The 18,115-nt window shown below is 39.2% G+C and overlaps 1 protein-coding gene across 2 annotated transcripts in view; it reads left to right on the forward strand.

Moving 5' to 3' along the window:
• The window catches only part of LOC146001570 (tyrosine-protein kinase transmembrane receptor Ror-like), a 223,903-nt gene extending 218,218 nt beyond the window's left edge, over positions 1–5,685 (forward strand). For both annotated transcript variants that reach the window (XM_083139056.1, XM_083139057.1), the window contains exons 9-10: positions 198–356; positions 3,008–5,685. In XM_083139056.1, the coding sequence (XP_082995182.1) occupies positions 198–356; positions 3,008–3,298 (450 nt within the window). In that variant the 3' untranslated portion in view covers positions 3,299–5,685. The remainder of the gene's footprint in view (positions 1–197; positions 357–3,007) is intronic.
• Positions 5,686–18,115: the final 12,430 nt, after the last annotated feature.

An 18,115-nucleotide genomic window follows, 5' to 3' on the forward strand; every position in this document is an offset into this window, starting at 1 on the left:
CCATTGGGTAGAGAAGAATGAATGAATAAAAGGAGTTTTTAGTATTATCTGCAGTTCCTTCCAAGCATATACATAGCTTTCAACATAAAGATCATTCGTATATGTTAATAGTACTGTATGTATTGAGTAAATTAACCACTTTCCAAGAATCCTGGAGCGTTGTTAAAGAATAATCTGTTTTCCTTCTGCAATTCCAGATTGGAGGATCGCGCCTGCTTCCAGTACGATGGATGTCTCCAGAAAGTGTGTTGTACGGACGGTTCACTCTGGAGTCGGACGTTTGGTCCTACGGCGTTGTACTCTGGGAAATATACAGCTACGGAAAGCAACCGTATTACGGGCACTCGAATGAAGAGGTAAGCATTTTTACATAAAGCATATTCATTTGAAAAAAAAATCTTTAGAAATGCAGGGAAATATTCTAAAAGTCAACTGAAGGACACTAACTAATGAATTTTTGTTTATGTTGAAAGCGTAAGTGAAACTTTCGTCCTAGTATTAGATTAGAAAACAAATTCACGAATTGAATTTTGATACTGAATGTGAGTGACTATTGATTTTTTTTACGTGAGGTTTACTCCTTCAACTTTTCATTGTACAATCGTTTTCTGTTGGATATTTACCAGAAATGACTTTAAATATTATTTGAAGTAGTATGTGAAGCCTCCATGCGCTCAGCAGTTTGATTTAGGGATAAGAAGATTCCTCGAGTCTTAGTGGTTGAATCCCAACAAGGTTTTTGAAAAAGAAATTCCGATTTATGAAGCTTTTCAAGAATGTTGTATGGTGAACCATAATTTGTCACAGCTGTATGTATGCTCCCTTTCATCCTACCGAAACTTACTTGCTGAGTTGCCTTACATGAAACAATCTGTTTTAAACTCATATACATCAGGGAATGTTCAAGCTGGGGAGAAAAAGGTCTCATTTTGAAGATGAGTTAGTAATACACATTTGGTGGACTAAAAATGTGCTCCAAAAGTGTTCAATGTTCAAAGTTGGAAGAACAAATTTACAATTTTATTTTCTCTATTTTATTGTTCTATCATACTTTCTGAGATTCAAAATATGTAAAATCAAAGTGTTTATAAAGACTCCATTTATGGCTTATTTGTAAGCTCAATAAATAATTAATAATACATGTAACTTAGTTGAAATGTCCAATTCTCTCACTGACTCATTCTTCTTCTGAGGCTAACCTCATGAAGCAAAACAAAGTTGCATAATAATTGGAAATCAATGCAAAACGTTGTCTTCAGCAAAAATATAATTGAGTCGTTTCAGAATTAATTGTAAGGCGTACATTGAACCTCTCCCATTGTTGACAGAAAGCCATTGACGTACATTTCATATCAAATAATATTAGTTCAATAACAGAAAATTTTAAACAATTAACACAGTAATGAAATTGTCACAATAACATTTTAGCACAGTTGGAACAATGAAAACAAAAGGTAAACGAACAAAGTGGCAAACGAGGCCAGAATGACAATGACACTTGTGCAATGTTTAAAGAAGATGGATGCAAAGAAAACAGTTTACAAGCAGTTAGGTTCGAGCAGAGATCTACTCTCATAATGGTGATGGTGAGGGTAATAGTTACAGTCGTGCATATTTTGTAGGATTGTGAAAAGTTGGCTGTGATAAGTTGAGTATTTTGACTCACAAGAAACCACTGGCGTACGCGAGGGGAGCTGACAGGGCTATAACCCTTTTCGAAATTTTGAGAAAATCGAAATTTTCAAATAAAAGCTGTAGAGAACTCGGGGAAAAAACCAAATGGTAAATGTAACCCCTCTTGAAATGGCCCTCCGACTACCATTTTTGTATTTGAAAAAAACTTCTAAAGCAAAGGTTAAGAATTGTAACTACGAAATATTTATTCTGTATCACAGCTACCCTCTCCCACACCTAGAACATATACGCTATCCCGAGAATTTATTGAGCAAGCGAACGAAAATAAGTCTCTGCGCAAGTAACGACTCGAGAGGACTTGACCAATGAACGCGTGAGAAGGAAAGTGAGTGCATGAGGAGGAAAATGTGGCTGCAACTACCAGCTGTTAACAGTATCACATACTATTTCGCTCCGCCCACTAGCTTTCTCCCCTTCTCTACCGTTATACGCGGCCTTGCTCCACAGATTTCCGGGACATAGTATAGATATGTAATATCCATTTTTACAAATCCAGCCTCCCCAGAAAAGAAAATATTTTTACGCTAGTGCAAGAGACTATTGGTAGAATCATAACAGAAAAGTACAGTTCGTCGCCATTTATTTTATTTTGTATTCATGCTACGTCTCAGTAGTCTGTAGAGCATCACGGTAGAGAAGGGTAGAAAGCGGAAGGGCGGAGTAAAGTAGTGCATGCTGCTGCAAACTGCTGGTAGCTGCAGTCGCGATTCCCGCTCCACATTCAGTTTCCCTCTCACTCGTTCATTGGTCACTACTAGAGCGATAGCCTCTTTTCATCCAGAATATCATACTTCAGATCACAGACATTCAGAACTCGACCGAAAAAAGAGTCGTTCTTATACGTAACTTGCACAGTAAGTGTATTGGGCTACAATTGAAAGGATATGGAATTCTGGTGCGTGATTCCGATTTGAATGTTTTCAAATACACCCGACGATATGAAAGGATTCGAGAAGTAAGTTCTGCCAAAAGTGCGGACCTTGGAATGTTCGATCATATTACGAGCCTTTCAAGTTTGTATTGGAGGTGATAGTTGCCCAAGTTATACGTAATAGCTGGTGTATTTTTTTCAGGAACTCTAACTAAATACCTATATATTGATATTGCGAGACAGTGCTCAATCGTAAAACAATCGAGAGGGATGTAACCATATTCTTTAAATCTGATAAACTTTTCAATGTATTCTTTGTCACCGTTTGCTGGCTACACATCTGACGTATGGCAGCACTTAATTATATCGACTTGTCTCCTATGTTGTGTTTTTATACCATCGTCTGAACTGTCAATTAATCACCGATCTGTTTATTTCCAGGTGGTGACATTAATTTTGCAAGGTATCATGTTAATACCTCCAGAAGACTGCCCAGCGAACATCTGTGAGTTGATGAGGGCATGTTGGAAGACTGAGCCTCGGGATCGCATCAAGTTTACCGAGATCTACGACCGCCTCTTCGTGACAAATACCAGCCAACAGCCGCTGCAATTGCCAAGTCCGCCTAAATCTCCTGTTGTGCCAAACAGCAAAGAACTTTTGGATTCCGACAATTACCTCCTCCCACAACCAGTGAAGAACAATGAATACCTCCAGCCGTTGCCGGATTGAAACGGGCCTTGCAAGCATTTAATGTGCACAGCACGAACAGAGTGGTCTTTAACAGTGTTTCAGTGTTATTTGTGATTTGTTTATTTTATACAAATCTTGTGTATTTCGAAATAACATGACGAATAAACTTGTTTCTACTTCGCAAGCTTGAGGTTCGGACTCGGTGCTCAAGAGAAAGGAAGAATAGTTCTGTTCCAGGGCTAAATGTATGGACAACGCTAGAACGTTTTCCTGGTTCTGGATCCATAGTGTATAATGCACCAATAACTTTATCGAACAATAATGCTTTCTTCCCAGCAAAGACGCTTGGGTTCCATCCACTTGCTACTAGAGACTCCTGTCGAAATTACAGTCACAGGTTAATTGTACAGGAGTTGATTGTCTCATTTGCGAAACGACATGGGATAGTGCCGTTTAAATTTCATAAAATGAATATTAGTGCGCTCACTCAAAGACCTCCTGCATAGAGCAGAAGCTCACAAGCAAGTTCGAGGGAGTCTAGGTGTGTTAAGAGACTATTTTATACAATGTAGGGTGCCGGTTTGGTGACCGAACGCGTTAAGTTAAGTGATCGAGTTTCGATCTCGCCACCAAATTTCCCGGGCCCAAATCCCGATATACTCTTTTTGAGTATCCTTGCAGCAGTTTTATCTAATCGTTGCTTATCTCCAACGTTGCGATTCGCCAAATGTGGAAGAAAAGCGACGCTAAACGACAAAAACACAAAGAACTATAATGTGGGACGGTTGTCGCCTAGAAAAGTGGCGCTGAGACAGACTGATAGAGTACCTTTTAAATGAGTGTTGCTTGCCACTAGTTGGCAACAATTCAAGCAATTTTTGCAGTTGCCTATATGGCAACACTGATGACATTTTTGCTCACAAAAGTGCCTCGGATCTTGTTTAGACATTGATCTCTGTAGTTTGCTTCAAATGTAGCGGCCCACCGAACTTTTTCGCCGAAAACAATGTATTTGGTGACACGTGACTGCTAATAACCCATGATAGCAATTTTGATACTTGAACGACCCCCTTCCTTTGTTTCTATCTCTTCACCACAAGGGACTGATAAAGGCCCATTAATATTTTTATTCCCTCATTGAATGGGGTTTTGTTTCCTGCCAAATGCAACTCGGTAAACGATGCGATAAAACTCTTGGGACAAATTGACGCATTCATAACGGACAAACTATTCACAAATGATGTAAATCTGTTTCTGACAACACACGAATAATTGACGAAAATAATATTCAACAACTGGACAGTACAGTTTGGTAACATATTTTGTCGTTTTAATCATAAATATGGCTGCCACAGCTCATGCGCGCCGTTTTCATTATTTCTTTCATAAGAGAAGTGCATCATTAGAATAACAGAATTCGTTTAAGTGTAAAAAAGTGATCATCAAAATGACGTTTCCATTGATAAATAAAGTTCACCTACTGTGTCAGGAATACCTGTAGAGGCAATGGCGTTCCCAGAATTGTCGTAAAGGGGAGATGTGACCTTTTTTTAGTAATCAGCCCAGTATTTTGCCATCTATTCCTGCATTTGTCTTTCATGTTTTACCAATGTTGGGCCAAAAGGTGGCCGGATATAACCCCACAAACTCCCTCTCGGGCACGCCACTGTGTAGAGGTGTCACTGAAAACTGATTAATTCAAGTTTCTCAAGAGTAGGGTCCTAGGTGTAGGTCTGGTGTATTTAATATTCGCGGGACCTATAACGAAAATTGCAAAGGTGAAGTAATACTTCTTATGAAAGATTCACAATTTATTTAAAAATTGTAATTCTTGTTCTTAACAATATAAATGTTTTTCGTTCTACAAGAAATGACATTAACCAGGCACTTGTAGCATGAGCTTACTTAACTTGGAAGTGAATAGCTACGCTACTTTGACTAGACCTTTGTAGAATAGTGTACATAAAGGCAGGTAAGACAACGTATTTTTTAAAAAAATGTTTATATGAATTAATTTTGTGTTCAGCAAATTAAACGGGCAATTTTCCTACGAATGGGAATATTGTGTGGGCCAAAAAGCCAAAAATGTATATAACAAATAATTATGATGACATTGAATATACGTATTTTTCTAATACATTTTGTAATAACAAATATTTCCTAAAAATGTTTATTGACGATTGTATTATGAAATGTTCTCTCAGAATATGTTTTCTGTGAAATTTATCTCTAAATCGTTGTACAGATATAGCGTTATTTCTAGCTGGAAATAGTATATGTTTCACATTATGTAGTGGAGAAGCTTTCCTTGTTTTTGTTACAAAAGAAAAAAGTATTATGTAAACCATTTTCTTCATCTGTTACAAAATATTAATGACAACTGTATATATTTCTGCAATACCTTCTCTTTCGTATTTTGTCAAGTACTTACCTCACATGTTCATTAAAATATCTTGACCAAACAGTAGCCTTCTTGTTTCTGTTTCCCATGCCTCGAGTCAGTGACCTGATCATGAACAACAATCATGAATATTTTTGCCATAATGAACGTTTTCTTCAATTGTCATTGAAGCAAAAAATGCTGAATAAAAGGTTAAAAAAAGGAACACAAGTTTGGAAATTCTAAGTCCCAGAAATGATTCATAGTAAATGTAAGATTATATTACATATTAATAAATAAATGTTAGAAACATACCAAAAAATTCACTAAAACTCCTACCTGTTACACCCTATCCTGTAAAACAACAGTGCCTCTAGATTTTCACCTGACATGACTGCCAAAAATTAAATAAAGTATGAGAATTTTAGGGTGGTTTTATATTTACATACAAACGACAATCTTCACTTAACATATAAAAAGATATGAAATATTATATATATATATATATATATATATATATATATATATATACAGGGTGTTGCAAAATACCTGTTACAACGTTTGGGAGGTGATTCGACAAGTAAAAACAAGGAAAATATGCCATGTGAAAAAATGTCGAAATCAGCAAAATTTGGGAGTAACAGGTGTGCGAACATCGCCTCACACCATGATTAAAGCACAATAACTCAAGAAGGAAGAAAGATATCATTGTCGGATTAAAAGAATACAAAGAAAGCTGTACCTGACTAATACAATGGTGCAGCAATTGAGACCCAGTGTAAATTGCGCAAGGAGACTCTCAAAGAAAGTGGGGAATCCCCTGATGGAAAATACAGGAAATGCACTACTACAGAGTGTCCGAAAAGTCACGCAACCCGGTGTTTACGACCGTATAACGGAATAGCGAAACGGAATGAGAAGAAACGCTTTCTGCCAAGAGAATGCCCTGTATTTTGGGAAAATTTAGAGAGACAAACATATGTAAGAACATTCATGTTTTAATAACAAATAAGCAAAATGTTGCCAAAGGAGGAAGAAAAATATTTGCAAATCGTGTGTATTGATGCACAGAACTCATTGAGGTAAATTATTGCAACATTTCACAATACCGACGAACAATTTGGATGGCCATCTAATGAATTTGACAGAAAAAGAACTTTGACGAAGTTTCAAAAACATTGCAGAAGGGAATAAATGGGCTGTTCCAAAAATCTATGTTTTCACAATATTTCGAGGGACACTGGCAACACTGTTGGTGTCACGTGTCACTAACAGACGTGTTTCACCTCAGGCCATCACACTAAGGCACTTTTAACGACAACGGAAAAAGTTGGTTATTCTCGAACATATGCAATAAATGACATACACCTTGCAACCCTGAAATGTGGGTATCCCTAAATGTTTCTCTTACGCAAGAATATGACGATGTTCGGATATATTCTTCAACAATAAACACTCTTTCCTGTGTAGAATATGGCATTTTAAAAACACACACACGACGTCAGCATAAGTAGACACAATCTGGAATGCCGTTCGCGGCAAACAGCAACCACCTAAGGCACAGAAAACATAACAATTGATACAAGTTCTTCTGTACCCACATTTCAGGGTTGCAAGGTGTATGTCATTTATTGCATATGTTCGAGAATAACCAACTTTCTCCTTTGTCGTTAAAAGTGCCTTAGTGTGATAGCCTGAGGTGAAACACGTCTGTTAGTGACACGTGACACCAACAGTGTTGCCAGTGTCCCTCGTAATATTGTGAAAACATCGATTTTTGGAACAGCCCATTTATTCCCTTCTGCAATGTTTTTGAAACTTCGTCAAAGTTCTTTTTCTGTCAAATTCATTAGATGGCCATCCAAATTGTTCGTCGGTATTGTGAAATGTTGCAATAATTTACCTCAATGAGTTCTGTGCATCAATACACACGATTTGCAAATATTTTTCTTCCTCCTTTGGCAACACTTTGCTTATTTGTTATTAAAACATGCATGTTCCTACATATGTTTGTCTCTCTAAATTTTCCCAATATACAGGGCATTCTCTTGGCAGAAAGCATTTTTTCTCATTCCGTTTCGCTATTCCGTTATACGGTCGTAAACACCGGGTTGCGTGACTTTTCGGACACTCTGTATTTTCTACATAATGTTGAGATCGAAATGTAGCCAGTAAAAAATGACTACGTATGTCCACATGTCCCACTACTGCTGAGACACCGCCCCACACTCGGGAAATAGGAAAATAACTTCAAATCTCCTGTTGCACACGGTTCACATTGCGGTACGAAGAAGAAAAGAAACCAATTTGTCCCATGTTATATTTGGAACATCATCCCAAATGGAAAAAAATACGGGAAAACCAGGAAAAGAAGTTTTCAATGTTGACACATTACTTTGCAGTACGAAAAACAAAGGTTAAAGAATGGCCACATGTCGTCAGGTTGTACATACTACAAGAGAACTCCCCAAAGAAAGTGGTCAATCCTCGTAAGAATGAAAACTGAGAATGGCGAGAAAACGCACACAATGGCATGTAACATTTCCAGGCACAGCACATCTTGAAGGGATTCCCCTGAGAAGCGCACAACCTCTGCACATGCAGATCGACGGTATGTAGTACAGCGATCTCCAGCATATTCACTCGCACCATTCACTAAAGGACACTATGTGGTGCTGATAGGGGCTCACAAACACCGGTATACTCAGAGACGTTGTTGGAAATGTCCGCCATTGACTTCAAGACAAAGATGGCATCGGCGAAGCACTGATTGTCTGGTACGCGCAAATACCTCTGGCATGTCACCAATTGTCCCAGCAGCGGCACTAACACGAGCAACGAGGTCCTCAGCACTTTCCACAAGGGTTTCATACACGAGCCTTTTCATTTCTCCCCACACAAAGAAATCCAGTGGTGTGAGGTTCGGGGAGCGAGGTGGCCACGGTAAAGATCCACCCCTGTCAATCCAACGATCGCCGAAAATATCGTTGAGTAAGGCCTAGCCTCCCCGGTCGAAATGCGCGGGGGCGCCGTCGTGTTGAAACCAGATACGTTGTCTACCTGCCAGTGGCACGTTTTCCAAAAGTTCAGGTAATATTTCATGTAGAAACACCCGATAATTCCTACCACACAAAGTAGACGGCAAGATATACGGGCCTATCAAGTGGTCACCTACTACGCCACACCACACATTCACTGCAAACCTATGTTGATGATGGCTCACAATGATTGCATGCGGATTGTCCATATCCCAGACGTGGCTGTTGTGGATATTGAACATGCCGTCCGTGGTGAACATTGTCTCTTCGGTCCACAAACTATTGTTGGGAAATCTGGAATGGCAAGAGTTTGTTGCACGTACTATTGACAGAAATCCATGCTGAGGTAAAAGTCCGTGGGCAGTATGTGGTGCACCTTATGCAATTTTTATGGGTGCAATCCCTCCTCCTGAAGAACGCGGAACACATTGCTATGGTGCGTTTGTCGCGTACAAGCAATGACACGTGTGCTGGAGCCAGGACGGTCTCGTATCGCATCCAACACGTCCTCTTCAAATTGCACAGTGCGCACAGTGAGGATTTTCCACAATCCCACCTACGGTGTAGTAGAGATGAAGTTTCACGCAGTCGAGCATCAAGTCCTCGAAAATGTGAATGTGCTGGTAACCACCTATTGGGAAAACGTTTGTGATACGAACGCCGTGCTTCACTGCTGTTTCGGTTTGCCTCTCCATAAACGAGATGCATATCAGCAAGCTCGTTGTCCTGTTCGGGAACTGACCAGCAACGGGGGAAACTTTCCCTCCGAGTGACGGATCACAACTACCGTGATTAGCACCCACGTGATGCCACATAGGTGTCCACGCAGTTGCAAACCGAGAAAAAACACTGGAATACGTACTCTACGTACAATACTCCTTTGCGCAACTCAACCACACACACACATACATGCAAAACTAAACTCCACGCTGCGACACGAAGAACAGACAGGAAGAACAACGGTCGACTACACTCTCTACATAGTATCCACCAACGCTAATACGTAACAGGTGGCCTACACTCCCAGCGCCTCTAGTGGGGCTTTCTGTATCACTTAGCTGAAATCAATCTCAGCGTAATCTGAAGGCATAGCGTCATTTTCTGGTGAATTTCCTATTTCCCGAGTGTGGACAAACATAGGAAAAGCGGACATGATCCTGATTTATGGGGAATGCCGAAAGAATGCCTCAGAAGCCTACCGTGTGTACGCAGAGAGATATCAGGACAGACGACAGCCATCTCGACGTCTGTTTGGTAAGTTATTTATTAAATTAAGAGACACCGGAAGTGTAACACCACGAGCACGTGTGCGGAACAAGCCAACTACAGGTGAGGCAGGTGCAACAAATGTTCTCGCCGCTGCTGCTGTGAATCCGCACGTTAGCTCCCGTGAAATTGCCAGGGATGCTGGGATGAGTCAGCGAAGTGTATTGCGCATTCTGCACACACACAAGTTTCACCCATATCATATCTCCCTCCATCAGGAACTTCACGGGAATGATTTTGTGGACCGTGTTCGGTTTTGCACATGGTTGTTACGACACGACACACCCGATTTGTCACGTATCCTCTTCACTGACGAGGCAACTTTTACCAATCATGGAAATGTCAACCTAAGGAACATGCACTATTGGTCGGTGACAAATCCACATTGGCTTCGCCAAGTGGAACGCCAGCGCCCATGGAGTGTGAACGTGTGGTGTGGTATAGTGGGTGAACATCTCATTGGCCCTTTTTTTATGCAAGGGACACTGAATGCTGACCGATACATACAGTTTTTACAACATGAACTGCCTGTACTATTGGAGGACATACCACTTCAGACAAGGAGGGACATGTGGTACCAACATGACGGGTGCCCAGCTCACAGTGCAAGACGCGCTACAGCATGTGTGGAAAATACATTTCCAAATCGTTGGATTGGGCCTGTCAAATGACCGGCTCGTTCCCCAGATTTGACACCGTTAGACTTTTTCCTGTGGGGAAAGCTGAAGGACATTGTCTACCGGGATGTGCCAACAACTCGAGAGGATATGCAACACCGTATTACTGCGGCCTGTAGGGACATTCCCTACGAGATGCTACATTCTGTGCAACGATCGTTGCGTGGGCGCCTCGTTGCCTGTATCGCAGCTGACGGCCACCACTTTGAACACACACTTTGACAGGTTTTCGCTTCTTACGCAGTGGTTCTTCGACATACTGTCATGGTCATTTTCATTATGCTGTAACACTGTCAAATACATGGTGCTGACGATGTATACTGTATTTTTTCTTCCTTTAACACGTTCTGTCTTCATCTTGTCCAATGGCTTCCGACATCTCATACTTGTACATGCCGTGGTACTGACGGTCAAGTGGGCCACTTGTTAGTTTGTTTACATATTTTCACATGGCCATATCTTCGTTCCTATGTGAAGTAGATGCATGAGACCAACGGCGTTGTGTTTCTCTGCGTGTGCTCTTTTATATTATGCATGTTATTTTATATCGTTCCATTAAAAAAAATATGACTTTGCTCCAGATGCCCCATTTGTCGATATTTTTCGACCCACCCCATACCTCCAATTTACGAGCCCTATTTGATATTATTGTTTCCCGCAAACCTCACATCGCTACTGTTTCTGGTTTCTTCGCTATTTCAGGTGGTACTTTTAGGTGCCTCATGCGGTATATATATATACAGGGTGATTGGTAATTCGACCTATTCCTGGAAAGGGGTAATACTAGAGCACATTTGCAACAAACTTGACCCTATGCACCGGGGGTCGGAAATCTATGGGTTCCGAGTTATTGCAGTTTGTAGGTTTTCGTGACATGTTCCGACTTGCGACCAGAAAACTACTAATTGTGAAAAAACTACTACACCCTGGGCACTTAATCGACCCGTTGCTAACAGCTGACGAATGAGTGACTAATGCAAAAAAAATGCATGCCTAAAATTCCCATACCCACAGAAATAAACAGTCATTGCAGCACACGTCATGAAGAAATTTGGAAATTATCGTCTAAATCGAAGAGGATTACTCAAAAAAATGGTAACACACTTAACGTAAAAATTACGGAAAAAACATCTTCGTTTCATAAGCTCACCAAAAAGATACAAATGTCGTCATCTGGCACGGGGGTTGGGGGGAAAATCTGAATAAAAAGCGGAAAAGGCGCGTTGAAGACCTCTTTGTAAAGTGAAAAGAAGTTGTCAATTGTGAGAAATAAATTAACGAAAATGAGTGAAGTAATAATGTTATTTACCATTCTCATGATTCCGGTTGTCAGAATTAACTGTTACAAAAACTACAAATCCTGTTCAAATTGCCTCCCCCGGTTACGTATGCAAGCACGCAGCCTGCGGCGTACTTCAAGCACAGTCACACGTGTTGACACTCTGCCTGTTATGTATTGGGGCCATGTGGATATAATTGTATAATTAGTTTTGTCAAGAATACCAGTATGTTCTACAGATGTGTTCAAGACCTGCTTTTTCATTAGAATTTCCTCAACATTCTCTGGATAATATTCATTTCCCTCGTTATTCGCACATATCGGAATATTTTACTCAATGGCAAAGTTTTTATTTCATATACACAGATGGATCTAAAAGTGAGTCAGGAGTTGGATATGCAGTGTACGATCCACAACATAAAACAGACGTATTATTGTGGCTTCCACAAGACTGTTCAATATTTACAGCAGAATCTTACGCAATTTACCAAGCTTCAATATATGTCCAAAAATTAAATTTCCGAAAGTTCTTAATACTAACTGACTCGCAAAGTGTATTACAGTCGCTTAAATCTTCTTACAAGAGTCTTTACAAATTATCCCCTTATATTATAAATTCTATACAATTAGTCCAAACAATACAAAAATCTGGAAAAAACATTGAGTTTACTTGGGTTAAAGCACATAGTAATATTACAGGCAATTCTCATGTAGATGAATGTGCAAAGAAAACAGTGTGTCTTCCAAATATTACGAACTTGACATTATACTATACGGATCTTCTCCCTAGAGTAAAGAAGAAAATTTTGAATGAATGGTTTGATTGGTGTCGAAATGAACTTACAACAGTTGGAGAATCATACAGATCATTTGCTGAATTCAAAACACAGAAACCATGGTTTCATTCATCATGAAAGTGCTACAAGAAATGTAATTGTATTAATTAATAAACTGAGAACGGGCCATTTGTATACTACAGGGACGGCGCCAGGGGTGGGCAAGGGTGGGCAAGCGCCCACCCAAAAATTCCTGTGCCCACCCGATTGCCCACCCAATCAAATTCACTAAGTACATATACTTAGAGATGTGTGAATGTTGCAATAAATAAGCGTATTCTGGTGTTCATTACGTGTATATTTTACTAATGAATATTATTTATACTAGAAATGTTCATATATCATCATCCCATAAAAATCTGATTTAACTTTGTCATTAGAAAGCAAAAGGAATTACTAGAGATCTAGAAACAAGAAAACTGTGACCAATTGAATACTTCTATGATTAGAAGCAGCTAGTTGGTTTAGGAGGCGCAAAATTATGCAGGGTATGGTCAACATGAGATCAGGATTAGGGTGAGCTTGAGGACTGCAGCTCCGGGCCTTCACTTAGGAAAAAACTGCTTTGAAAAGTACCACATAAAGAAAAAATTAGTTACTTCGGATGTGATGAAAAATGTAGAAGTACGTATAAGTAACCACCTCATGTAGCTTGGCGAAAAGTTATAACTGAAACTCTGGAGGGGAATGGGGTGGGGTCTTGGTGTTGTAAGCTCCGGGTCATCACATATATAAATCCCGGCCTGCGTATGATTAACATAATTTCTAAATAAACAAATAAAAACATCAGCATTGCTTCCTCCAGTAACACGATAAATTATTTCGACTTTTTAATTAGGTCTACATTGAAATTCCAGAAGTGTCTCTTTATTTCATTACAATTTTTATATTTATATACTTTACATACCTGTCATTTTCAAATATCTGCATGGTATACAAAATAACATCTTTGTATTCGTTCTACTAATAAATTCTAATAAGATGCAATCCCAATAACCACTACAATACCGAGGTATATTAATTTTGATGAAACAGTTATGTGGGATTGGAAAAAACAACAGAATTATTGAATTGATAATGAGTGGCTGATTCTATTTCGAAATCCTAGTTCCACACATACATTTTGCCTATCAGTTACGTAATCATGCGATTTTTCTTGTGATTAACTTACGTAGAATTAAAAGAAGGTGTTGGAAGGAGATATTTTTTTGAGGGCGTCAGAGAACTAATCAATCACGATGAGAATGGTTTAAACTTCAGAAGCATCAGAGGTTTAGCCGAATAGGTCAACAGAATCTGCAGATGCGGATGAAGTAAAGAAGAAAAAGTATGTCTCGAAGTATCCATAAGAAAAGTTTGTTTATTTATTTTTAAGTCGAATTTTATGCTCAGATAGGCTAATCGGGACTAAATCTACAGTTTAAAGTGAAGTCCAAACCAGTGTACAATATGCTTCCACCAGGGGAGGTGGCAGTAGAAGCCAGAACCTCTTCATTATAAGGCGATAACGTTATGCCATTGGAGGAAAAAAATATACAGAAATAACTCGCAGGGAACGTGTTATACTTATTATCACCATAGAAGATGCGTTCATTTAAGAGGGTGTATTGCCAGAGACAAATATTTGAGACTTTCGGAAAACGTTATTGTTCACGGAGTTAGATGCCTTGATACAACAATGAAACACTGTGAAATTGAAACTACCACCAACTTTCGATGTGGTATCAACTAATGAAACTCCACTTTTGGAAGAGTAAGTTGTTGCTGATTCGACTAATTTGTTCTATGTGAAGTCACTTTTCTGCTAATTTTGTCTAATGGCGACAATGAGGTTCAACGGTGGCTGATTAGATGAAAGTGACTAAGTGGGGAAAACAAATGCACGCAGACATTGAAAACATAACCCCCCCCCCCCACACACACACACACACAAATTATTATTTTGACTTTGGTTCCAGGCGCCAGAGACTCGTTCGCCTGCAAGATTAAAGTTTCCAGCGTATACTGCGCAGGATAGAGGTTGACATTTGAGCGCTTTCGAAAAGGTCACGCCATACAACTAGTCTGTGAAAAAGATATGAATTACCGGGTATAGTGATCAATTTCGATGAATTCCTTGTGTGCAAAATTGCATTCTTCAAAATGTAAACTATTTGTTACCTTAGTGCATGTGTTCATCTAACCGTACGTGTAATAACAACTTAGCTAACAGATTTTTCAATGTTACTTGATTATTACCTTTGGGTGATATTTTGTCAAAATAGCCTTTCATAAGCCTGGGGATGCTTTATGCAGAATGAACAAGGAATTGGTTTTGCCGTGTGTGTGTGTGTTTACATTCCCAATAAGACATTAATTTTAATCCAAATACGCAGTGCCCCCCCGTCACATTTTGCCACTTCTTGCACCCGCACTGTGTCCTCTTAATGCTAAGACTTTTCTACCAAAAAAGTAAACTGTCCTTGCCCTCAAGTTTTGGCACCCGATAGCCGTTACTGAAAACATTCAGATACATTTGTCAGCTGTAATAACCTTGTAAGCCAAGAAAGAGTGATCATTAACCCCAAGTTTTAGTCAAAAACTCATATGATGAAAATAATATGATCAGGAACATGCATTTAAATTACGAAAAAGTAATTTAATCCTTTACTATTGTCTACCATCACAATTTCTATCACCGTCGCCTAATATATAAGTGGAGTAGGTATGTGCCTTGTATTTTTGCACTTGAAGCAGGCCCGTAGATAGAATTGATCTCCAGGGGGGGGGGGGTCACGGGTTATCAGGGGGGCTTTGTAAACAAAGTCCATTTTTAAAAAAAATATTAAATGAAGGTAAATTATGTGTGTGGGGGGGGGGCGCTCATTCATTTATAAATATCATATACTACACTAATAGTACATTTTCCTACATCTTTTAAAACATCTCTTGAAGTTTTAATTGACTGATACTGAAATTATCCCTTACACACCCCATACTATTTTAGATGATACAGATATGTACCTGTATATCACACACAAATAACGCACAATATTTAATCACAGTGCCTACAGTATATTCCACCCCCGCCGAAGCAATTAAACTCCCCTTCGTTCCCAAAACTTGGGAGCTGTTGTTGACCTTGGACGCAGGTGCGGAAGGAACTTGCATGATGACATCAAAGTCACAGATTTCTGTCTAAACGGGAGGTTGGAACAGGGACAGTGAAGGTACAGATAAAGAAGCTCCCCTATGAAAGAACTTTCTGAAGTCTAGAGAATACTTCTGTTCATAAACAAAATGAGCGAATGTAATAGATACTGTTCATATTCTGTGGATTTATCCTTAAAGTTGTGAGTTGTCTACATTTTCACTCTTCACTGCAAACAAATTATGCGAAATAGTTTACCTAATGTAAAGGGGGGGCTGATGGCAGTGCCAGGGGGACTGACAGTAGTTCCAGGGGGGCTCAGCTCCCCCTGGCTACGGGCCTGACTTGAAGGACAAAATGTGATGCAACCAATTCACATTTATTTCCCTACATTGACATGAAGGAAAGAATGTGATTAGAATGTATGGTTGCGCACACACAAACACTTCCTTGGAATAATTGTGACCATCGGAGACAAAGAAGTGGAACAATATGCGAGAATAGATTAGAAAAGAAAGAGGAAAGACACCAAACACAAACACACATACATGTCATTTGTGTGTGCATGGCAGTTAAGAGAAAGATTTGAAGAATGGAACGAGAGAAAGTGAAAGGGAGAAAGAGGAAACAACCCGAGAAAGAAAGATATAAATGGCATTAGGGAGTAAAACAGAAAAGATGAAAAGGGAAAAGAAGTGAAGGAAAATCGAGTGTGTAAAAAGAAGGGGATACATATGCATGTATATCGTACATATACGTGTCTCACACACACATTATATATATATATATATAGACACACACACAGACACACACACACACATATATATGGCCTTACATTTATACCTGCCCACCCTAATCTATCAATATACAGCTTCTGCCCACCCGGTCGAAAATTTCTCGCGCCGCCCCTGGTGTACTAGGCAACATTTATCCAGAATTGGAATAACGAACAATAAGAAATGTGACTGTGGCTGGGAAAGTGCAGATGCACAACATATAATACTGGAATACTCAAAACACAATAGAGAGAGAAATGTCTTATATAAATCTTTATATAATCTAAAACTTCAGTTTCCAACAAATTTGTTAAGTTTGGTTGTTAATCCGTTAATCCAGATGTGCGGATTGGTTATAGTTTGTTATCATTTTTAAGGAAGCGTAACATACAATTGAATGGCTTATTGCAGAAAGGGACCTGAGTCACATTTTTGAGGTATCGGAGTTAATTTTTTCATCTCCACTGTGTCTAGCAGCATACTGCAGGGGGGTGTATTGAGGGTTGCAAAATTAACTATTCATTATGTTGAATATTTGAGCCAACAACGGCACATTTCTTTCTTACACTATTAATATTATACGATTTTTCATTGTTTTCTCAGAATTGTGCAAAAGTGACTCAGGTCCCTTTCTGCAATAAGCCATTCAATTGTAAAAGGCAAAGTGTGTTTTTTTTCTTTAAATCTAATATCTGTAAAATAGGGGGGGGGAGGAGATTGATAATTTTAATGTAAAACAATTATGTACATTTTATATGTGTATTGTAATGGACAAAAACGGCATAAAAGCTGTTAGGTTCAAAATAAAGGAATGAATGAATGAATAACAGACAAAATCAGATATTGCTACTTTGAATACGTTGCTTTTCTACCATTTTTCATATCGTTGCTTCACTTACCCCTTCCCTTGGGATCACTGTCACTGGTCTTCTGGCTGGTAGGCTGTGCTACCCGGGATGTTCGGTCTACTGTAAGTTCCTATCTTCGTTTTGCAGTTCATAATGTTATTGGTAGTCTGTCATTTTCCACAAAATTTGTGTGTTCCTTGCAACACTGCCGTGCACTGTTTCGGAGCAGGAAATGACGTCACAGGTGCGATCAAATGTAGTGTTGGGTTGCCAGCATTCAGGCGGCAAAACAAGCTTTTTTTGAACGACTGTAGCGCCAAAATGACGCACCAACAAGAAAAATGTTACTGCGAAAAGTTATTTGTTTTGATGTCCTACATACGTTTCTGTGGTCCATGGGCGCCATTAAAATGACACCCTGTATATGAAAAGAATGTACACTTCAGTAATCGGAAATGAACCCAAAGTCGAAATCGTAACATTACTTGTAAATCTGTAAGTTTAATACATAACAACGCTTATGATTATCCCTTTTTACCGTTTTCTTACTATCACCGATCGAAAAAAAAATAAAGGCAACTATTGATAAGTACTTACATAACAATGGATTTATGTTTCCGTGGTAG

Source organism: Lepisma saccharinum, chromosome 17 (assembly GCF_977018435.1).
Source record: "Lepisma saccharinum chromosome 17, izLepSacc3.1, whole genome shotgun sequence".
Taxonomy (NCBI): domain Eukaryota; kingdom Metazoa; phylum Arthropoda; class Insecta; order Zygentoma; family Lepismatidae; genus Lepisma; species Lepisma saccharinum.